The sequence below is a fragment of the Oryctolagus cuniculus genome, chromosome 11 (genome assembly GCF_964237555.1).
Source record: "Oryctolagus cuniculus chromosome 11, mOryCun1.1, whole genome shotgun sequence".
In the NCBI taxonomy this organism is placed as follows: Eukaryota; Metazoa; Chordata; class Mammalia; order Lagomorpha; family Leporidae; genus Oryctolagus; species Oryctolagus cuniculus.
In genome coordinates this window covers 23,512,339-23,532,901 of record NC_091442.1, presented here as the reverse complement: position 1 = coordinate 23,532,901, position 20,563 = coordinate 23,512,339, and the positions used below count along the sequence as shown (strand labels likewise).

The 20,563-nt window shown below is 48.3% G+C and overlaps 1 protein-coding gene and 1 long non-coding RNA gene across 7 annotated transcripts in view; one reads left to right on the top strand and one right to left on the bottom strand.

The window, feature by feature from the left end:
* Window positions 1–20,563, bottom strand: part of PIGU (phosphatidylinositol glycan anchor biosynthesis class U) — a 113,119-nt gene that overhangs the window by 5,243 nt on the left and 87,313 nt on the right. For 3 of the 4 annotated variants that reach the window (XM_002710794.5, XM_070051935.1, XM_070051936.1), the window contains 4 exons: window positions 18,434–18,588; window positions 16,103–16,246; window positions 14,296–14,420; window positions 8,883–9,025 (listed from right to left, as the gene is read on the bottom strand). In XM_002710794.5, coding sequence (XP_002710840.1) covers window positions 8,883–9,025; window positions 14,296–14,420; window positions 16,103–16,246; window positions 18,434–18,588 — 567 coding nt within the window. Of the gene's footprint in view, window positions 1–7,666; window positions 9,026–14,295; window positions 14,421–16,102; window positions 16,247–18,433; window positions 18,589–20,563 lie in introns of those variants that run through there. The other variant, XM_070051934.1, reaches the window with a different exon arrangement.
* On the top strand, window positions 15,198–19,586 carry LOC108176607 (uncharacterized). Of its 3 annotated transcripts, XR_007919646.2 has the most exons (6): window positions 15,208–15,415; window positions 16,692–16,774; window positions 17,236–17,310; window positions 17,538–17,653; window positions 18,378–18,575; window positions 19,356–19,586. It is a non-coding gene; the product is annotated as an uncharacterized lncRNA (long non-coding RNA). The 3 variants fall into 3 exon arrangements; XR_007919645.2 differs by having other exon boundaries at window positions 15,198–15,415; window positions 16,692–17,310; XR_001793261.3 differs by lacking the exon at window positions 16,692–16,774 and having other exon boundaries at window positions 15,210–15,415.

The window sequence follows — 20,563 nt, the reverse complement described above, 5'->3', positions numbered from 1 at the left end:
CTTGGGCTTCTGAAGAAGCAGGTGCCATCACCCAGGCATGTCCTGCTGACACCGAACAGCAGGAAACTGAGGCCAGAGGTGGCTGGTGAGCAACTGCAGGACTGAGGGGCCCTGGCACAAGCTGCCAACCCCAGCCTGAATGGAGGAGACAGCGCTCCACCTGCCAGCTCTAAAGTAGTGAAAATACTGGACCTCACCTTTAGGGGCTGCAGGGTCACAAGTTAAACCCGAAGCTGGGGGTACAAAGCAATGGTCACCCACCTGGCATTTTTCTTTTTACCAACAGCTCCTTCTTCCCAGCTGGAATCAAGATCTCATATTATCTGGTTAGGAACCTAAAGTGGTTTTTGTGGCTTTGTGTGTGTGTGTGTGTGTGTGTGTGTGTTTTAGAAGCAGAGACAGAGAGGGAAGGGGTGGGGGTAGTTGGACTCTCTCATCCTCTGGTGGAAAAGGTGGAAAGAGAGAAACAGCATGTATTTCCACCCACTGGCTTACTTCTCAACTGCCTATAAAGCAAAGGGGCTGGGCCAGGGCCTAAGTTGGGAGCTGGGGAATCAACCCAGGTTTTCATGCAGGCAGCAGGAACCCAACTACTCGAGCTATCACTTGCAGCCTTCCGGGTCTGTACTGGCAGGAAGCTGGAGTCAGAAGCTAGAGCAGGAATCTGAACCTATGTACTTGGATATGGGATGCAGGAGTCTTACCTGCCAGGGCAAATGCTCATCCTTACATCGCACTACAGCTTTCCCCATCAAACTCCATACTGAATCCTGAAAACCACCCTCCCGAGTTGAAGAAACTGAGGCTACCTCCACCTCCTCCAGGTTTCCAGTCTCCTCCCTGTGCCCTGGATTCCAGACTCACCCCCCTCACCTCTTCCCGTCTTGGCAGAGCACGGTTTTCAGAGCAGTAATCTGCCAAGATCTGTACTCAGCTTAAAGCCAAAGGCTCAGCCTGGACCTCAGCACAGCAGGGCCCCATGGGCCATGGGGCTCCACAGTGCTGTCCTGAAATGGCCTCACTCTTTATCAAGTGCCACAGCCAGTCCTACAGAACGACTGGCTGCACACGGCACTTCTCTCCCTGTCCTTCTCCTCTCTCTACTCTCCCCTCTTTCTGTCCTCCCCCACCTCCAAATCTCTTTAGAACTTGCTAAGATCCATACTTCCCTCAGCACTCCACTGAGCTCTGCGCACTCCGTGCCATTCTGACCCCTTCACAAATGAGCGCGTCATGCTGCCCGGTCCTGTTTCCATTCCGTTTTCTCTCACAGACCATGGACTCCTTGGAAGCAGGAATGTGTCTCATTCACCCCAGCAGAGTTCTTGGCACATGGTAGATGCAAATTAATATTTGTAAATAAACTCTCCAGGAGTTACAGGACTTCCTGCAGGCCAGTGAGCTGGACAGGCAGGAACTGCTGTGCGCCGCTGTGCAGCCTGGGCTTCCAAAGCCTGGCCTTCCTGCTGGCCTGGCCTGCTGTATCCAGCCTGGGCTTTTCTAGTCACTCTGGCTGTTGGCAGAAGAGCCTGAGACAGACTTGGGATGCTGACCACTGGAGAGACAAAGGAATGAACTAAGACCTTGACAAATTGCCACCAGTTGAGGACAGCAAAATAAACACGCACAACCAGCCGATGAGGGCAAGGCCACAGGCAACAAATGTCCAGAGGCACAGACCTTCCCACACACAGACCAGGGATCTTGCACCCAAACACAAATGGAGGCTACACACCACCCAGCCATGGATGACCCACCCTGCATGTCCCTGAACATTTCCTCACTGGTCCCATTCCCCAGAATGACAGCAGGCCAACTGAGAGGCAAGGCAGGAGACGGGAATGGGCTTCATTCCTATGGGAGTGAATCAGCCAGTCCTGAGAAGGGCTTGGAGGGCTGGTGCCTGTCTCCTGGAGATAGAGGCAAAATGGCCACGGCAAGGCCTGCCCTGTGTGTGCAGGGTGTGCCAGGCAGGGAGGAGCCTGGCCCCTCACAGCAAGGAGGCTGCAGCCTGTGGAACGCTGTTCCTGAAGTTGCAGACCCTGCTTGGCCGGCGAGGAGTCTGCTTCATCCACAGAGCATCTGAGCGGGGTTCTCAGAATTACCACTTGGGTAAGAGAGGAAGGGGCCTTTTTTTTTTTTTTTTTAATAAATGTGAATTTACAAAGTGCAACTTTTGTATTGTTGTGGCTCCCGCCCCGCAACCTCCCTCCCTCCCGTGGCCCTCCCCTCTCCCACTCCCTCTCCCATCCCGCCCTGAGGAAGGGGTCTTAATCCCAGAGGACCTTTCACAGGCCCAGGTCTGATGGAAACAGACAGGAATTGGAAGGTTAGGCCTACAGAATTGTGTTAATCATTGGTCATAGAAAATAGATTCGGATCCCAGCTCTTTGCGTTAAGTCATCAATAATCACTAGATATTCTTGATGTTGTCAGGACACAGCTGTGGGGCCTGCCCTAATGGAACCCATGGCCTACTAAGATGATGCAATAAACAAGACTGAATAAATAGATCCTTTTACTAGCTTTGTGACGCCCTTCTAAGCCTCAGCTTCCTTATTTGTATCAAGAGACATTAATAGTGCCTCCCTCAAAGGCTCATTAAGGAGATTAAATGAATTCCTTCTAAGAAAAATCACCTATAGGGATGTAATAAGGGGAGCAGTTGCACCAAGTGTGGTGGATCCCATATGCAGGACTTAAACAAAAAGGAGGCTCCTCTGTCATACATGAGCATGGAGAGATCATCAAGATGTCTTATTGAAAAGTCACTTTAGCCGGCGCCGCGGCTCACTAGGCTAATCCTCCGCCTTGCGGCGCCGGCACACCGGGTTCTAGTCCCAGTTGAGGCACCGGATTCTGTCCCGGTTGCCCCTCTTCCAGGCCAGCTCTCTGCTGTGGCCTGGGAGTGCAGTGGAGGATGGCCCAGGTGCTTGGGCCCTGCACCCCAAGGGAGACCAGGAGAAGCACCTGGTTCTTGCCATCGGATCAGCGCGGTGCGCCAGTCGCGGTGCGCCGGCCATTGGAGGGTGAACCAACGGCAAAGGAAGACCTTTCTCTCTGTCTCTCTCTCTCACTGTCCACTCTGCCTGTCAAAAAATAAAATAAATAAATAAATAAATAAAAAGAAAAGTCACATTCATCACTGTACCAATAATACACACCACACACACACACACACACACACAAAAACTTTTCTAAGAGCATATGCAGATGATTAGGGCAATGAACAGAAATCCAAACACATGATCCAGAAGATTAAAGGGACCACACAGGGCTGGCCCCCAGTAAACTCCCTTTAAAAATGAGCTCTTATCAATAATAATTTTCCTTGTTTTTAAACTGAATTACAGTGAATGGGACATTTTATCTTATTCTTTTAAAAAAGCTACACTTAAACAAACTCCTTTATGTTTACATGTAATCTTTGGTTTTTGCTTCTTGGCTTTGCTTCTACTGATCACAGACCCACAAAAGAAAAGGGTGTAAAAAAAAGGAGAAGAAAGGAGGAGGAGTGGAGTTAGCTCTTCTCCCCATGGTTTATGCGGCTGACTGTTTCTCCAGGACGTTGCCTCGGTGTCTCGGCTGCCTCTGCTGCTTCCCAGGCTGACACAAGATCAAGGCACTGTTGAGCCTTGGGTAGTGTCCTGGGAAGAGGGGATTATCACCCTGGTTTTTGAGACTGGGAAATCATAACACCAAGAAGTTAAATCACTTGCTGCAGGTTACACAGTGAGAAGTGAGGGAAGACACTGCGTCACCATCAGATCTCAAGTGCTCCTCCTCCCTCTCATATCCATGCTCACGCACATCCATGGATGCTCTGTGTTGCCATTTCCTGTTACCAACGCTGAGGCACAATCCTAATTAGCAAATGATCTGTGCCACATGCTGAAACATACTTAAGGACTACCGGGGAAGGGAGGGGACTTAGTGTCTGGCTTATCAGCTAGTGTAACTCAGACCTATATATAATCCGCTCTGTGTCAGGGCATGACACTGATCAACTTAAACAGAGCAAGACCTGGGAAACAATCTAAGCCCAAGATGTTCTCCACACTTGGCTCTTGATTTTGGCAATGATGGTCTGGGTTCTGGACACATGGCTGAAATCTGGACTCCAGGACAGCTCTGACCTGCTCTACACAGGGAGGGAAGGGTGAGGCCTGCTGAACAGGAGGCACCTTCCCAGCTGGAAGTGCTCAGAAGACAGCCTGTGGAACTGAGACATGCCCCTGAATGCCACACACCTCAATGAGAGCACTGACTGCGAGTCCCATGGAAGCAGAAGCTGGGCCTCGGGGAGCAAGTGTCACCATCTGACATACTGCTTTAGCGATCTGGAAGCGGCAGGAGCAAGGCCCAAAGCCAGCAGCCCTGAGAAGCATTTGACCCAACAGAGCTATCTGTGACTCACAGAGCTCAGGCCCAAGGAGGTCAATGACACAAGTGTGCCAGATGTCTGAACAACGTGCCAGCTCAGGGGTCACTGGACAACTCTTGCCGGGAGACCTGGGGACTGGGATCTTTGACAGTATCTCCCAAAGACATAAAACACATGCACTCCAACCCAGTAAATCTCACAGCCTGGAATCTATCCTGAAAAACACGCACATGTGTGCACAAGTACGTGGAGGGATGTGCAAAGCTCTTCCTTAACCAGGAGTAAGCTCAATGCCCATTGACAAGGCTTCCCTAGCTAAATACATCATGGTACGTCCTAACCATGGGCTGCCATAGCACCATTAAAAAACAGCAAGTCCTGTTATATTGATCCGGCAATCCCACTACTGGGTATGTACCCGAAAGACGTGAACACTTCGTATCAAAGAAATATCTGCATCACTGCTCACAATAGCCAAAATATGAAATCGACCATCATGTCCATCATCAGATGAATGGATAAAGAAAATGTGGTATACATACACAACGGAATATTATTCAGAAAAAAAAAATTCTACCATTTGCAGCAAAATGGACACAACTGTTGAGTGAAATAACCCAGACACAGAAAGACAAATACTGTATGTTTTCCCTTATATGTGGGAACTAAAATTAAAAAAAAGAAAGCCCTGTGTGTATCAGTATTGTTGCAAATATAGTTTGTTTTTTTTAATTTTTAATTTTTATTTCTATTTTTTTTTGACAGGCAGAGTGGACAGTGAGAGAGACAGACAGAGAGAAAGGTCTTCCTTTGCCGTTGGTTCACCCTCCAATGGCCGCCGTGGCTGGCGCGCTGCGGCCGGCGCACTGCGCTGATCCGATGGCAGGAGCCAGGTACTTATCCTGGTCTCCCATGCAGGTGCAGGGCCCAGGCACTTGGGCCATCCTCCACTGCACTCCCTGGCCACAGCAGAGAGCTGGCCTGGAAGAGGGGCAACCGGGACAGAATCCGGCACCCTGACCGGGACTAGAACCCGGTGTGCTGGCGCCGCAAGGTGGAGGATTAGCCTATTGAGCCGTGGCACCAGCCTGCAAATATAGTTTTTTGAAACTGTTTTTTTCATCTTTGTCAAACTAATGATAAAGAATGTTATACTACTAGTATAGTTTTAATGACCTGTGATTACTTTATTATTTATGGATGAAATGGTCATTTTCCATTCAATTATTGTTTATAGCCACTGTATATTCCTATTAACTACAGTCTTTTTGCTTTTTACGTGTTAAACTTCTTATTTGGTGAATTATTAAGCCTTTTTACTGTATTTAAACTTAAAGTATGTTATCTCAAAAACTAAAAAAAGAAAGGGTGAGAGGGAGAAAGGGGGAGGGTGGGAGGAAAGGAATACCACATGTTCTTAGAATTATATCTATAAGCCATATTTAATGTTTAAAACTAATTAACATTTTTTAAATAGAAATAGATGAAAAAAAAAATATAAAAACCAACAAAAAATCCCAAACCCAGCAAGTCAAAGAACAGTAGTTAGAGTAGGATGCCATTACATATCTGAACTGAAAAGCTCTCCACTTCCAGCTGTCTGTAAATCACAGAGAAAGTCTGCAAAGACACAAACCGTAGTGAACACGGGGCAGAGAGAGAGGATGGAGGCTCAGACGGAGCTTTATTTTTTATTTCATATTCTTTTATCTTGTTTGTTCTTTCTCCCAATGATAATGAATTCATGTATTACTTGTGTGGTTAGAAACACATTTTACCAGGGGAGGCATTTGGCCTAGTGGTTAAAATACCCACACCCCACGCTGGAGTTGCTTCGGTTCAAGTCCTGGCTCTGGCTCCAGTCTCCAGCCTCCTGCTAATGCAGCTCCTGGGTGGCAGCGGATAATTACTCAATTGGCTCTGTTACCCATGTGAGAGACCTAGATTGAGTTCACAGCTCCTGGCTTTGGCCTAGTCCAGCCCTGACCACTGGCAGCAATTTAAGGAGTGGACCAGAGGATAGGAGCTCTGTCTCTCTAGACCTCTCAAGTAAATAAAGTATTTTTTTTAAGTACACTTTACAAAGGTTTTTTAAGGTAAAAGAAAACCAAAAACATTTATTTGAAAGGCAGAGCTTGAGAGAGGTGGGGGGCAGGAAGAAAGAATATGAATCTTCCATCTACTGGCTCACTTATTAAATGGCTGCAACAGCCAGGGCTGGGCTAGGCTGAAGCCAGATGCCAGGAACTACAACTGGTTCTCCCGCACGGGAGGCAGGCCCAAGCACTTGGGCCGTCCTCCACTGCCTTCCCAGGCACATTAGCAGGGAGCTGCACTGGAAGCAGAGGAGCTGGGACTTGAACCAGTGCTCCAATATGGGAAACACCATCATAAGTGGTTGTGGCTCCCACAAAGACATTTTTAAGAAGAGACAAGAAAATGCTAAGAGTTCATCTGGTTTTTCTGTGTAACTCAGCTAACACACTTGATACACCTGCCTTTGGTTTCCACGCCCAATGCCAATCCCTCTTTTTCCAAAATTCCATTTATGAGACCCCTCCCTCAGAGAGGTAGCCACAGGGGAGGAGGCTCTTATCCACCAAGTTGCGTGGATACTTCAGAGTCACTGTAATTTTATTTCATGACTCAAACTTGAGACTCAAGACAACAGGCCACAGACTATTTCAGGGAACTTGCCAAGAGTTGGCCCAGGTCCCTCACATGCCAGTTATCCCTGTGACATAAGGAAAAGTAAGGCGATTCCAGCAAGACAGTAGAGCCAGGATAAACATTTAAATTCCTTCAGATATAAAGTTGTTTTTTTTCTTTTTCTTTTTTTTTTTTTTGACAGGCAGAGTGGACAGTGAGAGAGACAGAGAGAAAGGTCTTCCTTTGCCGTTGGTTCACCCTCCACTGGCCGCCGCGGCTAGTGCGCTGCGGCCGGCGCACTGCGCTGATCCGATGGCAGGAACCAGGTACTTCTCCTCGTCTCCCATGGGGTGCAGGGCCCAGGCACTTGGGCCATCCTCCACTGCACTCCCGGGCCACAGCAGAGAGCTGGCCTGGAAGAGGGGCAACCGGGACAGAATCTGGCACCCTGACAGGGACTAGAACCCGGTGTGCCGGCGCCGCAAGGCGGAGGATTAGCCTAGTGAGCCGCGGCGCCGGCCCATGAAGTGAATCCTGAAGATGACTGCCTGCATGGACGCAGGTAGGACACTGCACACGCACCGTCAGTAACTGCCACCCAGGCGACAGTGGCTCCCAACATCCACGTCTCTCTTTATTGTTCACACACCAAGACGAATGGTTGGACTGGACATTAATCCTCCAGAAACGTCCACGCAGGGAACACCAGCCCCACCACTCTCTGACAAAGCCTGAACTCGCTTCTACATTCCCAGCAGCTGACTTTGGAGGCAAGGAGTTCCTCGGGGACAGTCACTGCCTCCTGGCCTTTCCAGTGAGCCGCTCCCCATCCTGTGCATCACACTGGGAGGGGCCTGGCTGTGCCCACGGCCCGGGAAACGGCACATGGTACAACTGATTTTCCCAAGGCCTCGAAGACAGGACGGAGCCTGACCTGGAAGAGGGCAGCACAGTGAATGAGAGAACTGCAGAGGAGGGTGGATGATGCCACGGGGGGTTTACTAGATCCTCTGCCCAGAACCTCGGAGAAAACTTGCTAAAACACAAATTCCTGACCTCATTTTCCAAACTGAATTGACATTCTGGCAGTGGGATCAGAGAATCTTCATTTTTAAAAAAACAATCAGAGCCATGCAGTTGTAACAATCACAACTGTGAGTGTAAAGGGTTCTAAACAAATAACAAGGACTCCGTGTGTTTAACAAGCTCCCCTGTGGATCGGAGGCTCAGGTTTCCCAGGTCAGAGGAAGGGCCACACTCTGTGCTGGCCACTCCTTGGTCTGTGACCCTCACGGCCTCCTCTCCACTACTCCCAGCCCACCACTGATACTCGACCCTCCTAACAGACCAGAGCACTTCTCGGCTTCCTGCTTTGCGCCTAATATCTCGGGTCTGGAAGCTTCTGTTCCTCCTGGCCCTGCTCTGCTGTCTCACTCCACGTACTCTCCAAGGCTACTATGCACCCCAGGCACCATCACAGACAGAGCCTCAGAAATCAAACCGTAATTGATTTCGGCTCCTGGCTCCTTCAATGACCTGGGGCAAGACAGCCTCTGTCTCCATTTATAAAAGAGGGAGGTGGGACTCTGCATGGTGCTCAGCACACGCTTGCCAGATTCAGCTTCTGTGTTCTTAACTCCCTCTCCTCTCTACCAGACTATGAGCTCGGTAGACTGTAACCTTGAGCGTGGTCTGGTCTATAATCCTTGGCAGGGATTAGAGACGGTGGGGGTGGGAGGGTAGGACGGTCCCTCTTCATGCAAAGCCCTAGGACACAGAACAAGGGCCTGGTGTGGATACCCAAGGCTGCAAAATGAATCCCTAACCCCATGCAGCCCTCAGCTCTTACCTGCCCAACATTGAAGGTCAGTGTGATGGCATAAAAGAAGTTTGAGTTGGCACTTCCTGCATAGATCCACAGGTGCCACAGGACAGGGAAGAGCAGGGAGCAGACGACAATGATGCAGGTGAGGACAAAGATGTTTCGCAGGACTGCAAAGACAGACGGTCACAGTTAGCCCAGTGCTCTCTGGAGCATCCTTTCCTTGCTGAGATGGCCCTGCAGTTAAAAGGGGCCCGAGGAAAGCTGTGTGCACCTCAGAGGCAGAGCTCCCCAGAGGCACCACAGGGCCAGGAGACAAATCTCAGACCCCCGAGTCAGTGGCTCCCCATGCTCACAGCTGGTGGGAACGCCTGGATTTGGATTCTTTCCTCTTACTGTGGGCTGGGTTGGCCCAAGATCTGCTATGGTTGGCAATAACCCGAGTGCCTCTGGTCACGGCAAACAGGGTACTTCAGGAGGGTACTGCCTCCCTCCCCAAAATCTGAGAGTGTCCAAGAGCAACTCTTCCCTTTTCCCCAAGCAGGGCGATCTGACCATGTTGGCTCCTGAGTGGGAAGTGCAGCACGAATCACGGAGGTGAGTCCCATAGTGAGTCCCATGGTGCTACAGTCCCGTCCTTAATGAGTGTTTCAGGTCCCCGTCTTGTTCTTCAAATGTCCCTCTCTTCCCTAGATGATGATTTGAACATCTTTTTGACACTCTCCCCTCTGACACCACTGTTGTGTTCTCAGAGGTGGTAGTGCTTCCTGAGGCCCAGGAGCAGCCCAGACAGCAGGTGGAGTTTGGATGGGCAGGCAGCATGCTGGCAGGGCGCGGACTTGGCCTCAGAGAGACTGTGGTGAGAAGTCCTGCTCGTCATTTACTAGCACTCTCTCTCTCTGTAACTGACTTTCAAATAAAGTAATTAAAAATCTAATAAATTAATTAAAAGTTTGTAGAAAATGGTGCAAAATGTTTGGGGCCATTTGGGGAGCACTTCTACCCGTAGGTTCACTCCCCAAATGGCCCCAACAACCGGGACTGAGGTAAGCTGGAGCCACAGCTGGAACTCTATCCGGGTCTCCCACATGGGTGGCAGGGAAACAAGCACTTGGGCATCTTCTGCTGCTTTCCCAGGCCATTAGCTGGGAGCTGGCTTGGAAGTGCAGCCGATGGGTATTCATGTACCAGTACTCATGTTGGATGCCAGCATGGCAGGCAGCAGCTTTACCCACTATGCCACAATGCCGGCCCCATGAGAAGTATTTTTTTTTTTTTTAAAGATTTTATTTGAGAGGTGGAGTTAAAGTGAGAGGGAGAGACAGAGAGAAAGGTCTTCCTTCCGTTGGTTCACTCCCCAGATGGCTGTTACGGCCAGAGCTGCGCTGATCCAAATCCAGTATCCAGGTGCTTCTTCCTGGTCTCCCATGCTACTGCAGGGGCCCAAGCACTTGGGCCATCTTCTACTGCTTTCCCAGGCCATAGCAGAGAGATGGATTGGAAGACGGGCAGCTGCGACTAGAACTGGTGCCCATATAGGATGCCGGCACCGCAGGCAGAGGATTAACCTACTGTGCCACGGCACCGGCACCAAGAAGTATTGTTGTTATTACTATTATTGCTATTATTATTATTCTAAAGATTCATTTATTTGAAAGGCAGAGTTACAGAGAGGCAGAGGCAGGGAGAGAGAGAGAGAAAGAGAAGTCTTCTATCTGCTGGTCCACTCTCCAGATGGCTGTAACAGCTGCAACAAGCCAGAAGCCTGGAACTTCTTCCAGGTCTCCCACGCAGGTGCCGGGGCCCTACTTCCACTGCTTTCTCAGGCCAGAGCAGAGAGCTGGATCAGAAGTAGAGCAGCCAGGACTCAAACCGGTGTCCATATCGGATGCCAGCACTGCAGGAAGCGACTTTACCTGCTACACCACAGCACCAGCCCCTATTTTTGTACTAAACAATGTTACAAGGAGAACAATTTGTTTGCTACTCCTTCACTCTATCATCGTTATTTACATTTCTCAGTGGTTCCTTCTGATCCTCTAGAAACTGTTTTGCTGAACATACGTGCTATTCCTAAACTAAAACTCTGGTGGCCTGATGGTCGAGGCGGCTCTGTGCTCCGTGGAGATTTCAGATGGGCACAGGGACAGGGTGAAGGGAGGAGACGAGTACGGAGATGAGAGAGGCTCACATGCAGCTTCTGGGCGGCAGAGACACATTCCCATGTGCTCAGAGGAATCGTCAGCAACGTCCAGTTGGCTTCTGGCCTGTGGTGACCTTTGCAGGAACAGGGAGCTGCTACTCTCTCTAGCTGGCTGAGAGGCCAGCAGATTAAGGCTAGACGCCAGAGCAGATGGAGCTGGGGACCCAGGGCACAGTACAGCTTGTTCCAGGCACCAGGAGGCGTCAGAGATGACCAGGGCGCAGTGAGACGAAAGCATTTACCCTTCATCAGACTTGCTAGCCCAGATGAAATCAGGTGCTTCCCACAGTCACTGGGTAGCTTATCCCACACTTCCAGCAAGTCAGTTTCCCTCTCTGAGCCTCAAGGCTTCAGAAATAAAATTTCACTTGAAAAATTGAGACCCACCAGGGGGAGCACAGAAGACATTCTGGGACTCCCAAAGGTCATAGTGATGTTTCTTTCTTTCTCTCTCTTTTTTTTTTCCTTAAGACTTATTTATTTACTTGAAGGGCAAAGTTAGAGAGAGAGAGAGAGAGAGAGAGAAAGAGAGAGAGAGAGAGAGAGAAAGAGAGAGAGAGAGAGAGAGAGAGAGAGACATATAAGGAGAGACAGAGAGAGATCTTCTATCTGCTGGTTCATTCCGAAATGGCTGCAACAACCAGGGTTGGGCCAGGCTGAATCCAGGAGCTTCTTCCAGGTCTCCCACATGGGTGCAGGGACCAAGCACTTGGGCCATCCTCCGCTGCTTTCCAAAGCACAGGAGCAGGGAGCTGGATCAGAAATAGAGCAGCCAGGACTTGAACTGGTACCCACATGGGATGCCTGCATTACAGGCTATGGCTTAACCCACTGCGCCACAGTGTTGGTCAAAGATGTTTCCTTCTTAAATTAAATGCCAGGTAATGTGAATTTACTAAACTATTAGTCTTTATCTGTAATTTGCATTTTCAGCAATTTTCTTTTATCTGTATATAACAGTTAATAAAAACAAACACCACATGCAGAGCACTTTGATGGCTGCTCTTTCAGCTAGATAGCTGTAGGCTGGCTGGCATTGGCTCTACCAGCAGGCTGCTCCCTAACACCACAATAGTGTGTCTGGGTGACTCATCCTGGCCCCAAGCTCCAGAGAGTCCAGCGTCTTGGGCCTACGCTCAGGGCAGGGTCACGTCTCTCTTCCACCTTATTGACCAGAACAGGAAAACAGAAAGGTAAATATGGAAGCAGGCCTAATAGCACTGACAACTAGTGTTTAAACTGAATTCCTACCCACATTAAACATATTCATTCTAGGCTTACAAATTTCTCAAAGTCTCCGCATAGGTCCCACAGATCAGGGCTGAAGATACTTCTGGCTGAGTGTAATAATCACCTTGTCAAGCCCCAAACAGGTACTCTAAGCATGCAGATTCCCTGCTACCCGACATGCTGAGCCTAAAGACTGCCGGCCCCACAGCCTGCAGGGACATCCATTACATCACCCAGTTCTGGAAACTCCATCCTTCTTCTTTGTGCCTCATGACGCCAGAGGGCATAAAATAGCTTATTTCAAGTTTTGAAAAATATGTTTATTCAAATTACTTTGGCTACCAAGCCTAAAACTTTGATCATGGAATTATGCAGGAAGCTTCCTGAATTATTACTACTGATGATAACTGCTCTGCTATTTTCATAATTCTTTCTCAAATTTAAAACATCCATTAAAGACACTCTCTTCATTTAACAGATGAAAAAATATCAAAGGCTCAGAAAGGTTAAATGATTTGCCTATGAGCATGCAGCAAGAAGTAGGAAAGCTAGGATTCAGACCCGTCAGTCTGTAGACCGTGGTCAGCAGTCCAAAAGGAAAGATATTAACTGAGGGAGAATGCCCGTGTGGGATTGACAGCCAAGAAATAAACATTCCAGTTTTGGGAAAAGAGAGCAATGTTCCCCCAAGACCCACCCTGTCACAAACTTGGGCACATCTATATGATTTGGTGGCCTTGTGATTTGTCACTAGTCACTCTGCCAGTGGGCACCAAGTTGACTCTCAGCTCACTAGACTGGGTGATTCTTGTCTGGGCAATGCAGATGTCACAGGCAGAAGACATTGCTTCCTGCTCCCAATCAGGCCAGACTAGTCCCTGTCCCACCAAGCTGTCACCTGCGGCAGCAGCACGCTTGGTCCGCCCACTGGGCTGTTTACCTGCACTCAGAGGCTGCCTGCTACAGGCAAGTTTTTTATTGGCAGCTGGCCAGTTTCACTTCCTGGTTGACACCCAGACAACCCCAAAACAACAACAAAGACTGTCTTAAAGTCTGAACCTCCTGAGTTCATTCCCAACGCCTACTCTGCACCCACAGCTGGCAAGGAAAGTTCAACAGCTCCCCTCCCTGTTCTGTTGTGGAGAAGCAGGCGGCGCTGGACGCTGATGGTAATGTTTAAAACATTAAAAACCCCTCCCCCAAACATCTGCTCAGGTTCGATCCTGGGTGCTGGGGACACAGAGGTGAGGAATCATCATATAAGCTGACCTTAGGAGAACCTCAAAACACTGAAAAGAACCATCACAGAGGACTGAGAGTCCGCCGATGGAAGCACTGGGAGTTGTGGGGCACAGAAAGGTCAGCGCTGAGACACCTCCTGAGGAGGGACAGGGAGAGCGAGAGGGGCCTTCACAAAGGCAGGAAATCTAGCGCCGTCCATCTGTCTTCCAAGAACCCTTGGTGCAGCAGGGTCTACAGTTGCACTATCCAATATGGAAGTTAAGACACACACGGCCCCTTAAATTTAAAATTCAGTTTCTCAGTCACACTAATGGCTACTCTGCTGAACTACACAGATAAGCGTCAGTTCCATCATCCCAGAAAGCCCAGACTGCATGAGGTAGAAGCTCAGAGATCTGCATTCCAATCTCAGCTCTTCCACTTACCAGTCTTGAACAGGTGTCTACCTTTTTGCACCTCCAATTTCCCATGAGGATATCTACCTCAAAGGCTGGTATAAAGATAAAATATCTAATGGATGTAACATTCCTTGAGTCACAGTGGCCAGTTACACAACAAATGTTCAATAAGTAGCAGTTATTTGTTATTATCATCACTGGTCCTGGGGGAAGGGTGCTGTGCCTCACGCCTCTGCCCCTCCCCTAGCGCTATCAACACAGCAAAGGCCCAGGAAATGTCTATGAGGTCCGCTTTTCTCTGGCTGTTTCATTCAGGGGCCTGGCTTATACAAGTGTGCCACTGGTGGGGAAATGCAGGGGTACTCACATCTGTAGAGATGGTTCCACACAGGGAAGAAGGCCATGTAGAGGGCTACATCCCCCACAGTCGGGTAGGACTTAAAGATGGCGATGATAGCAATCTGGATGAACATGAAGAAGATGGGGTGCTCCCTAGGGTGTGGGGGGTAGACAGACAGAGGTCAGCAACCAGACCTACTCCAGACACTCTTGACCCCCACTCCTTGAACCAAAAATATACCCCATTGGACCAGGCAGGGTCTGGCTCTGCTACACACAAGGCATAGGCCAGGCCAGAGATGGTGAGAAGGGCCAGCTCTGTAAACTCCAGAGAAACAGCCCCAAGTGATATTCCCATCAACAAGCCCCACCCGCCCCCCAGCTATGAGGAAGAAAACAAATGAAGTCAGCCTTTTTTATGAGGGGACTTAAATGATAGCTTGTTGGGGTAATTTGAAAGCCTCCCTTGCCTGAGGCCCCTATGACAACTGGGCCCAGAGCAGGAAGGGCCTCCTAGCCAATGCTTTTCCTTTGGATAATATGGTCAGTGGAGTCTGCTGGCCCTGAGTATCCAAAAAGAACTGAGGGCTACACAGAGATTTTCAGCATTTAGGACTGGAACTGGAGTTATCATTATCTTTAACTACAGTTTTAAACCAGTCATAAGTCATAGCAGTGGCTACCATCTACTGAAACCATCTACTGACAACCTCTTCTGCATCACCTCACACGATCTTCACAGTATCCCAGTCTCCTCTAAGCAGCTAATGCTTCACCACACTTACAGAGGTGCAAACTAAGGTCCTGAGATGGCTGAGCTCGTAAGCAGTGCCATGGCAGCGGAGCCCCTGGCTACCACCCACACTGCTCTCCTGAGTGCTTAACATGCTTCGCAGTGCTGGGAAGGGCCGGGGAGGGACTGGGGTGGGGGTGGTTAATGAGCTCAGTTTCAGTACTCCTCTGGGAGCTGATCAAGTACTAAAGGGAAGCTAACAGGAAGAGGCCAGATCCACGTCCTCCTCAGTGCCACCTGAACAGGGTGCTTGGGTGCTCAGCTGATAAAGGTTTTCAAAGATGAAGCTTCTCTGAGGCTACAATAATGGAACCATTTCTGGATGCTACACAAGTGCTGGAACCTCAGGAGCACGGTGAGGCACAGGGGGACGAGCGGGGATTCAGAATGGAGCCAGACAAACCAGGGCTGACTTCCAGCTCTACTGCTTGCTAGCTGTATGGCTCTGGGGAAATGCTTCCACCTCTCTAAGGCTGTGGGTTAGGTGTGATCACTTTTCAGAGAGAGAGAATGCCGCTGGGGTAGGGCAGGCTCAGCATGTGTTAGGTCTCTCATTGAAGAAGCAAGCTCCACAGAGAATCTCCTTTTTAGGGAAACCAGAAGATTGAGCAGAGCTCTTGAGTCCCTTGGATGAACTGACACTGGGCTGCTGACAGAGGACATCCAATCAGATCCACTTAAAAAAAAGTGATGCGGATAGTGGCAATCTGGACAAACATGAAGAAGACAGGGTACTCTCTGGGGTAGGGCAGGGGAGACAGAGACCAGTACAATCCCTGTTCTTGTCCAAAACAGTGAGTGGGTTTCAGCACCTCAGAGCGAGGCCAGGGGGAAATTTGAGGGCTGCAAATCACCATGCCTGCAGCCTGCACTGCCTATGACTCCCCACTGCTGGCCCTGGCCACAGGTACCCCAAGGTGGCTGAAGGCAGGAGCTCTTGAGCTGAAGTGCAGAACACCTGACAGCAGGTTTTAAAGGGCAGCTGTAAGGTCACAGGAGGTTAGGGGTCCACAAACAAGCAGCAGCCGGTCCCACCACTTACTTTAGTTTGATGGCTAAGGGGATGGTGTAGAAGAAAACGTTGATCTGAAACACACACACAAAGAAGAGGCTGAAGTGCTCAAACATCTCTGCAAAGAAGTACCAGAAGAGACCAATGTTTGGGGTGAGATCTGGAACAGAAAGTCTGGAATTAAGAAAAAAAAAGGGGGGGAGAGAAAAAAAGAGAGCAAAGTTATAAAGGGTCTTTTTTTGATTTTAAAGATTTATTTTTTATTTGAAAGGCAGAGTTACAGAGAGGAAGAGGTAGAGAGGCAGAGAGGTAGAGAGAAACAGAGAGAGAGAGGTCTTCTGTCCGCTGCTGTACTCCCCAAATGGCCACAATGGCCAGAGCTGCGCTGATCCAAAGCCAGGAGCTTCTTCCAGGTCTCCCATGCGGGTGCAGGGGCCCAAGGACTTGGGCCATCCTCCACTGCTTTCCCAGGCCACAGCAGAGAGCTGGATCGGAAATGAAGCAGCTGGGACTCGAACCGGCACTCATATGGGAAAACGGTGCTGCAGGCGGCGGCTTTACCCACTATGCCACAGTGCTGGCCCCTAAAGAGTCTGTTTTGTCATGTTTTCTCCTGAAGACTTTAACTGCTGGGCAGCCAAGGATGACTTTCTCCTTACAGAGAGCAGGCTGTGAAGGGCTCTCGAGGTTCCCCGGATGAAGGTAATTAATAAACACAAAGGCAGGGAATGATAACATAACAAATATTAGCTAAGCCAAACAAATCTGAAACGAAGCAGGAATTCACCTGAGAAATAAGAGACCAGTTCCCCTCTATTGCTCAACAGTTTTAAATCAGGAGATACCCAGTACTGTAACAAAGGAGGAATGGGGTTTTAAGTTAACACTCTTGAGTATTTCAAGACCTGCCTAGAAGAACAAGTTCAAAGATCTCATCTACCTCCCCACAGCAGGAACCAGAGGACTGAGTGCCTGAGGCTGCAGTGAGATTTCTGGGACTCCAGGACACCCTGGCAGGTTCTGGCTAGGATTCACAGGGTCTCCAGACCCCTTTTGAAAAATCAGGGTGTAACTGGGAAACTTATGTTAAACCAAAGATTGCTAAAATTTTGACTCTTTTAAAAACATGGAGTTTAAATTGGTCTCAATTCACAATTTAAAAGGGCAATGACTGGGGCATGGAGAGGGAGAGACACGCAACGGCTCACAGATCTCCCTGACCAAGGCTTCTACTCCGGGTAAGTCTTTGCTTCTTGCTGTGAAATGAGGTCAAGGACAGAATGTGGGGGCCCAGCAGAAAGCCAGGAAAAGCTCTTCACCAGGCATCACAAATTCCCACCCAAGGCAGAGCACAGAGAACTGCAAGTGACTCATTGCCATGCTCAGCCAGTATCTAACACAAGTCGGCAGCATGGAATCTCAAATGGGGATTTTGCCACTCCAGAACCCTTCCTTCCTCTGACAGGTTTAAATGTCTGAGACCATGGCTGTGGGCTTAAGGCCTGGGCAGTGCCCAACTCCTCAGTCTCCACAGAGAGTGGCACATGGAAATGTTTGTGGAATTCATGAATATACACTCAGGTAAGCCTGTAGCTCTGCAAACCCATTTGGATTTTATCTAAAGGATGACATACTGCAGGAGGCTTCATGTTAAAATTGTCAGGACCGGGGCCGGTGCTGTGGCGTAGAGGGTAAAGCCACCACCTGCAATGCTGGCATCCCACGTGGATGCTATTTTCAGTCTCAGCTGCTCCACTTCCAATCCAGCTCTCTGCTGTGGCCTAAGAAAGCAGTAGAGGACAGCCCAAGTCCTGGCTCCTGGCTCCTTGCTTCAGATCGGCGCAGCTCTGGCTATTGTGGCCAACTGGGGAGTGAACCAGCAGATGGGAGACCTCTCTCTCTCCCTCTCTCTCTCTGCCTCTCTGTAACTCTGCCTTTCAAATAAAATAAATAAATCTTACAAAGAACTGTCAGGACCCCCCTGCAGTACAGGAATATATCTCCCAATCAGAGACTGGTAGTTGCTTTGAATGTTCCTCAAGAGGGCTCATTAATCCCTCTGATCCACGGTGTGCACTGGCAGTGGTCCTCAAACTGACTTCCCTGGACCAGCAGGATCCGCAGCACCTGAAAACTTCAGAAATGAAAATTCTTGGTGCCTACTCTAGACCTACTTAATCAGAACCTCTGAGGCAGGTCTAGCAATCTGGGTTTTATCAAGTCCTGTGGCTGATTCTGATGTGCCTCAGAGTTTCAAGTCCATTGTTATACATGTTCCTTGTGGTTACTGTGCCTCTGATTCCAGCTGGAGCTACGAAAACCAAATTAGTGTCCACAGTTTCTAATGAGGTCATAACTTACATGAAGCCGTAGACTGCGGGAATGAAATCCCAGGAGCTGAGAAGGAAGAAGGAGAGGCAAACGATTACCACTAGGCTTCCCACATACATCATGGCATACTCCCACAGGAAGATCCAGAAGGCCTTGCTCTTCACTTTCACAGGTATGTACTGGCGCTAGGAGAGAAGGCAAAACGATACATTTAGGGACACTGAAGGTATTATCAGTTTAAACTTAAAGATCTTTCCTGCAAAACCATGCCATGATGCACAGCTAACAATTTTGCCATGGTCTTTCAAGAAATAAAAAGGATATAAATGTTTAAAAAAGGAGCATCCTCTGACCTCAGACCTGGTAACACCATTTCTATGTATGTATCCTGAAAACATGTTGCATGAGAAAAAAATGAAACATATTCACTGCACTATTGTTTAGAGTATCAAAAAAAAGTCTTCAAAAGGGAGACAAATAAATTATGGCATAATGGCATAATGATACACTATTTAGCTGGTTAAATAAACAAACAGTACAGATACCAACATGGAGAGACCTTAAAAAATATGAAGTTATAATAGAAAGTTGCTGAATAAGCCATATAAACATTTATATAATATTTTGAGATTATATTCAACAAATGCTATGTATCCTTCACAGATATATCTGTACAAATATATCTATAGGTATCTATATGACTTCATCTACATTTTCTAAATATGACAAATACAAATATGAAACTATGACAAAAATTTTAGTATCTGTTTACTCTGGATAGCAAGCATATGGCTATATATCATTAAAATTTAGAACTTGTTCTAAGAGAAAGAATACAAAATATAGTAAGAAAAATTAATTCGGGGTTGATGTTGTGGCTCAGTGAGTTAAGCCACTGTTTACAAAGCTGGCATCCTGTATCAGAGAGCTGGCTGCTCTGTTTCTGATCCAGCTCTCTGCTAATGTACCTGGAAAAGCAGCAGAAGATGGCCCAAGTACTTGGGCCCCTGTCACCCACATGGAAGACCCAGATGGAGTTCCTGGCTCCTGGCCTCAGCCTGGACCAGCTCTGGCCACTGCTGCCATGTGGGGAGTGAATCAGCAGATGGAAGATGGAAATATGGATATCTCTCTCTGTCTCTCTCTCCCCACCTCTCCCCTTCAAATAAATAAATAAATAAAATTTTGTTTTGAAGATTTATTTGAACGACAGAATTTTAGGGGGGGGGGAGGGAGAGAGGGAGAGAGAGACAGCATCCCAAATAGGTGCAGGTTCAAGACCCGCTGATCCACTTCTGATCCAGCTCCCTGCTAATGTACCTAGGTGATGCACCTAGTCCTTGGGCCCCTGCACCCATGTGGGAGACGCAGAAGAAGCTACTGGCTCCTGGCTTTGGCCTGGCCCGGCTCCAGCTGTTGTGGCCCTCTGGGGAGTGAACCAGCAGATGGAAGATCTCTGTCTCTCTCTGCCCCCACCCCCACAAGTCTGCCTTTCAAATAAATTAAAAAAAAAAAAAAACTCAAAAATAAAACCAATATAAAGAAATCATACTAGTAATTTGATATCTGCAGAAAAGAAAAGAAATGCAATAATTATTTATGATGAAATAACTAAAGGGCACTGTTGTGCCACAGCAGGTTAAGCCACTGTCTGCGGCACCAGCATTCTGTATGAGTACCAGTTTGAGTCCGGGCATTCCTCTTCTGATCCAGCTCCCTGTTAATTACATGGGTCCCTGCCACCCAGCAGAAGACACAGATGGAGTTCTAGGCTCCTGGTTTGACCTGGCCCAGCCTCAGCCATTGCAGCCATTTGGGGAGTGAACTAGCAAATAGAAGACCTTTTTCTCTCTTTCTGTCTCTCCCTCTAACTCTGCCTTTCAAATAAATAAAAAAAAATTTTTTTTTTTTTTTTAAAAAGAGAACTCAAAAGAATTCAACGAAGTGGCAGAATATAACATTAACATACAAATATGTACAAATAAGAGTACATAGGGGTACAGAAAAACACAACTAATATAATAGGGAAGATTAAAAGTTAGAATTAAATTTAATGGGGCTGGTGCCATAGTGTAGTGGCTGAAGCTCCTGTGCTAGCTGTGCTATTCAAGTCCTGGCTACTCTACTACTACTACTACTACTACTACTACTACTACTACT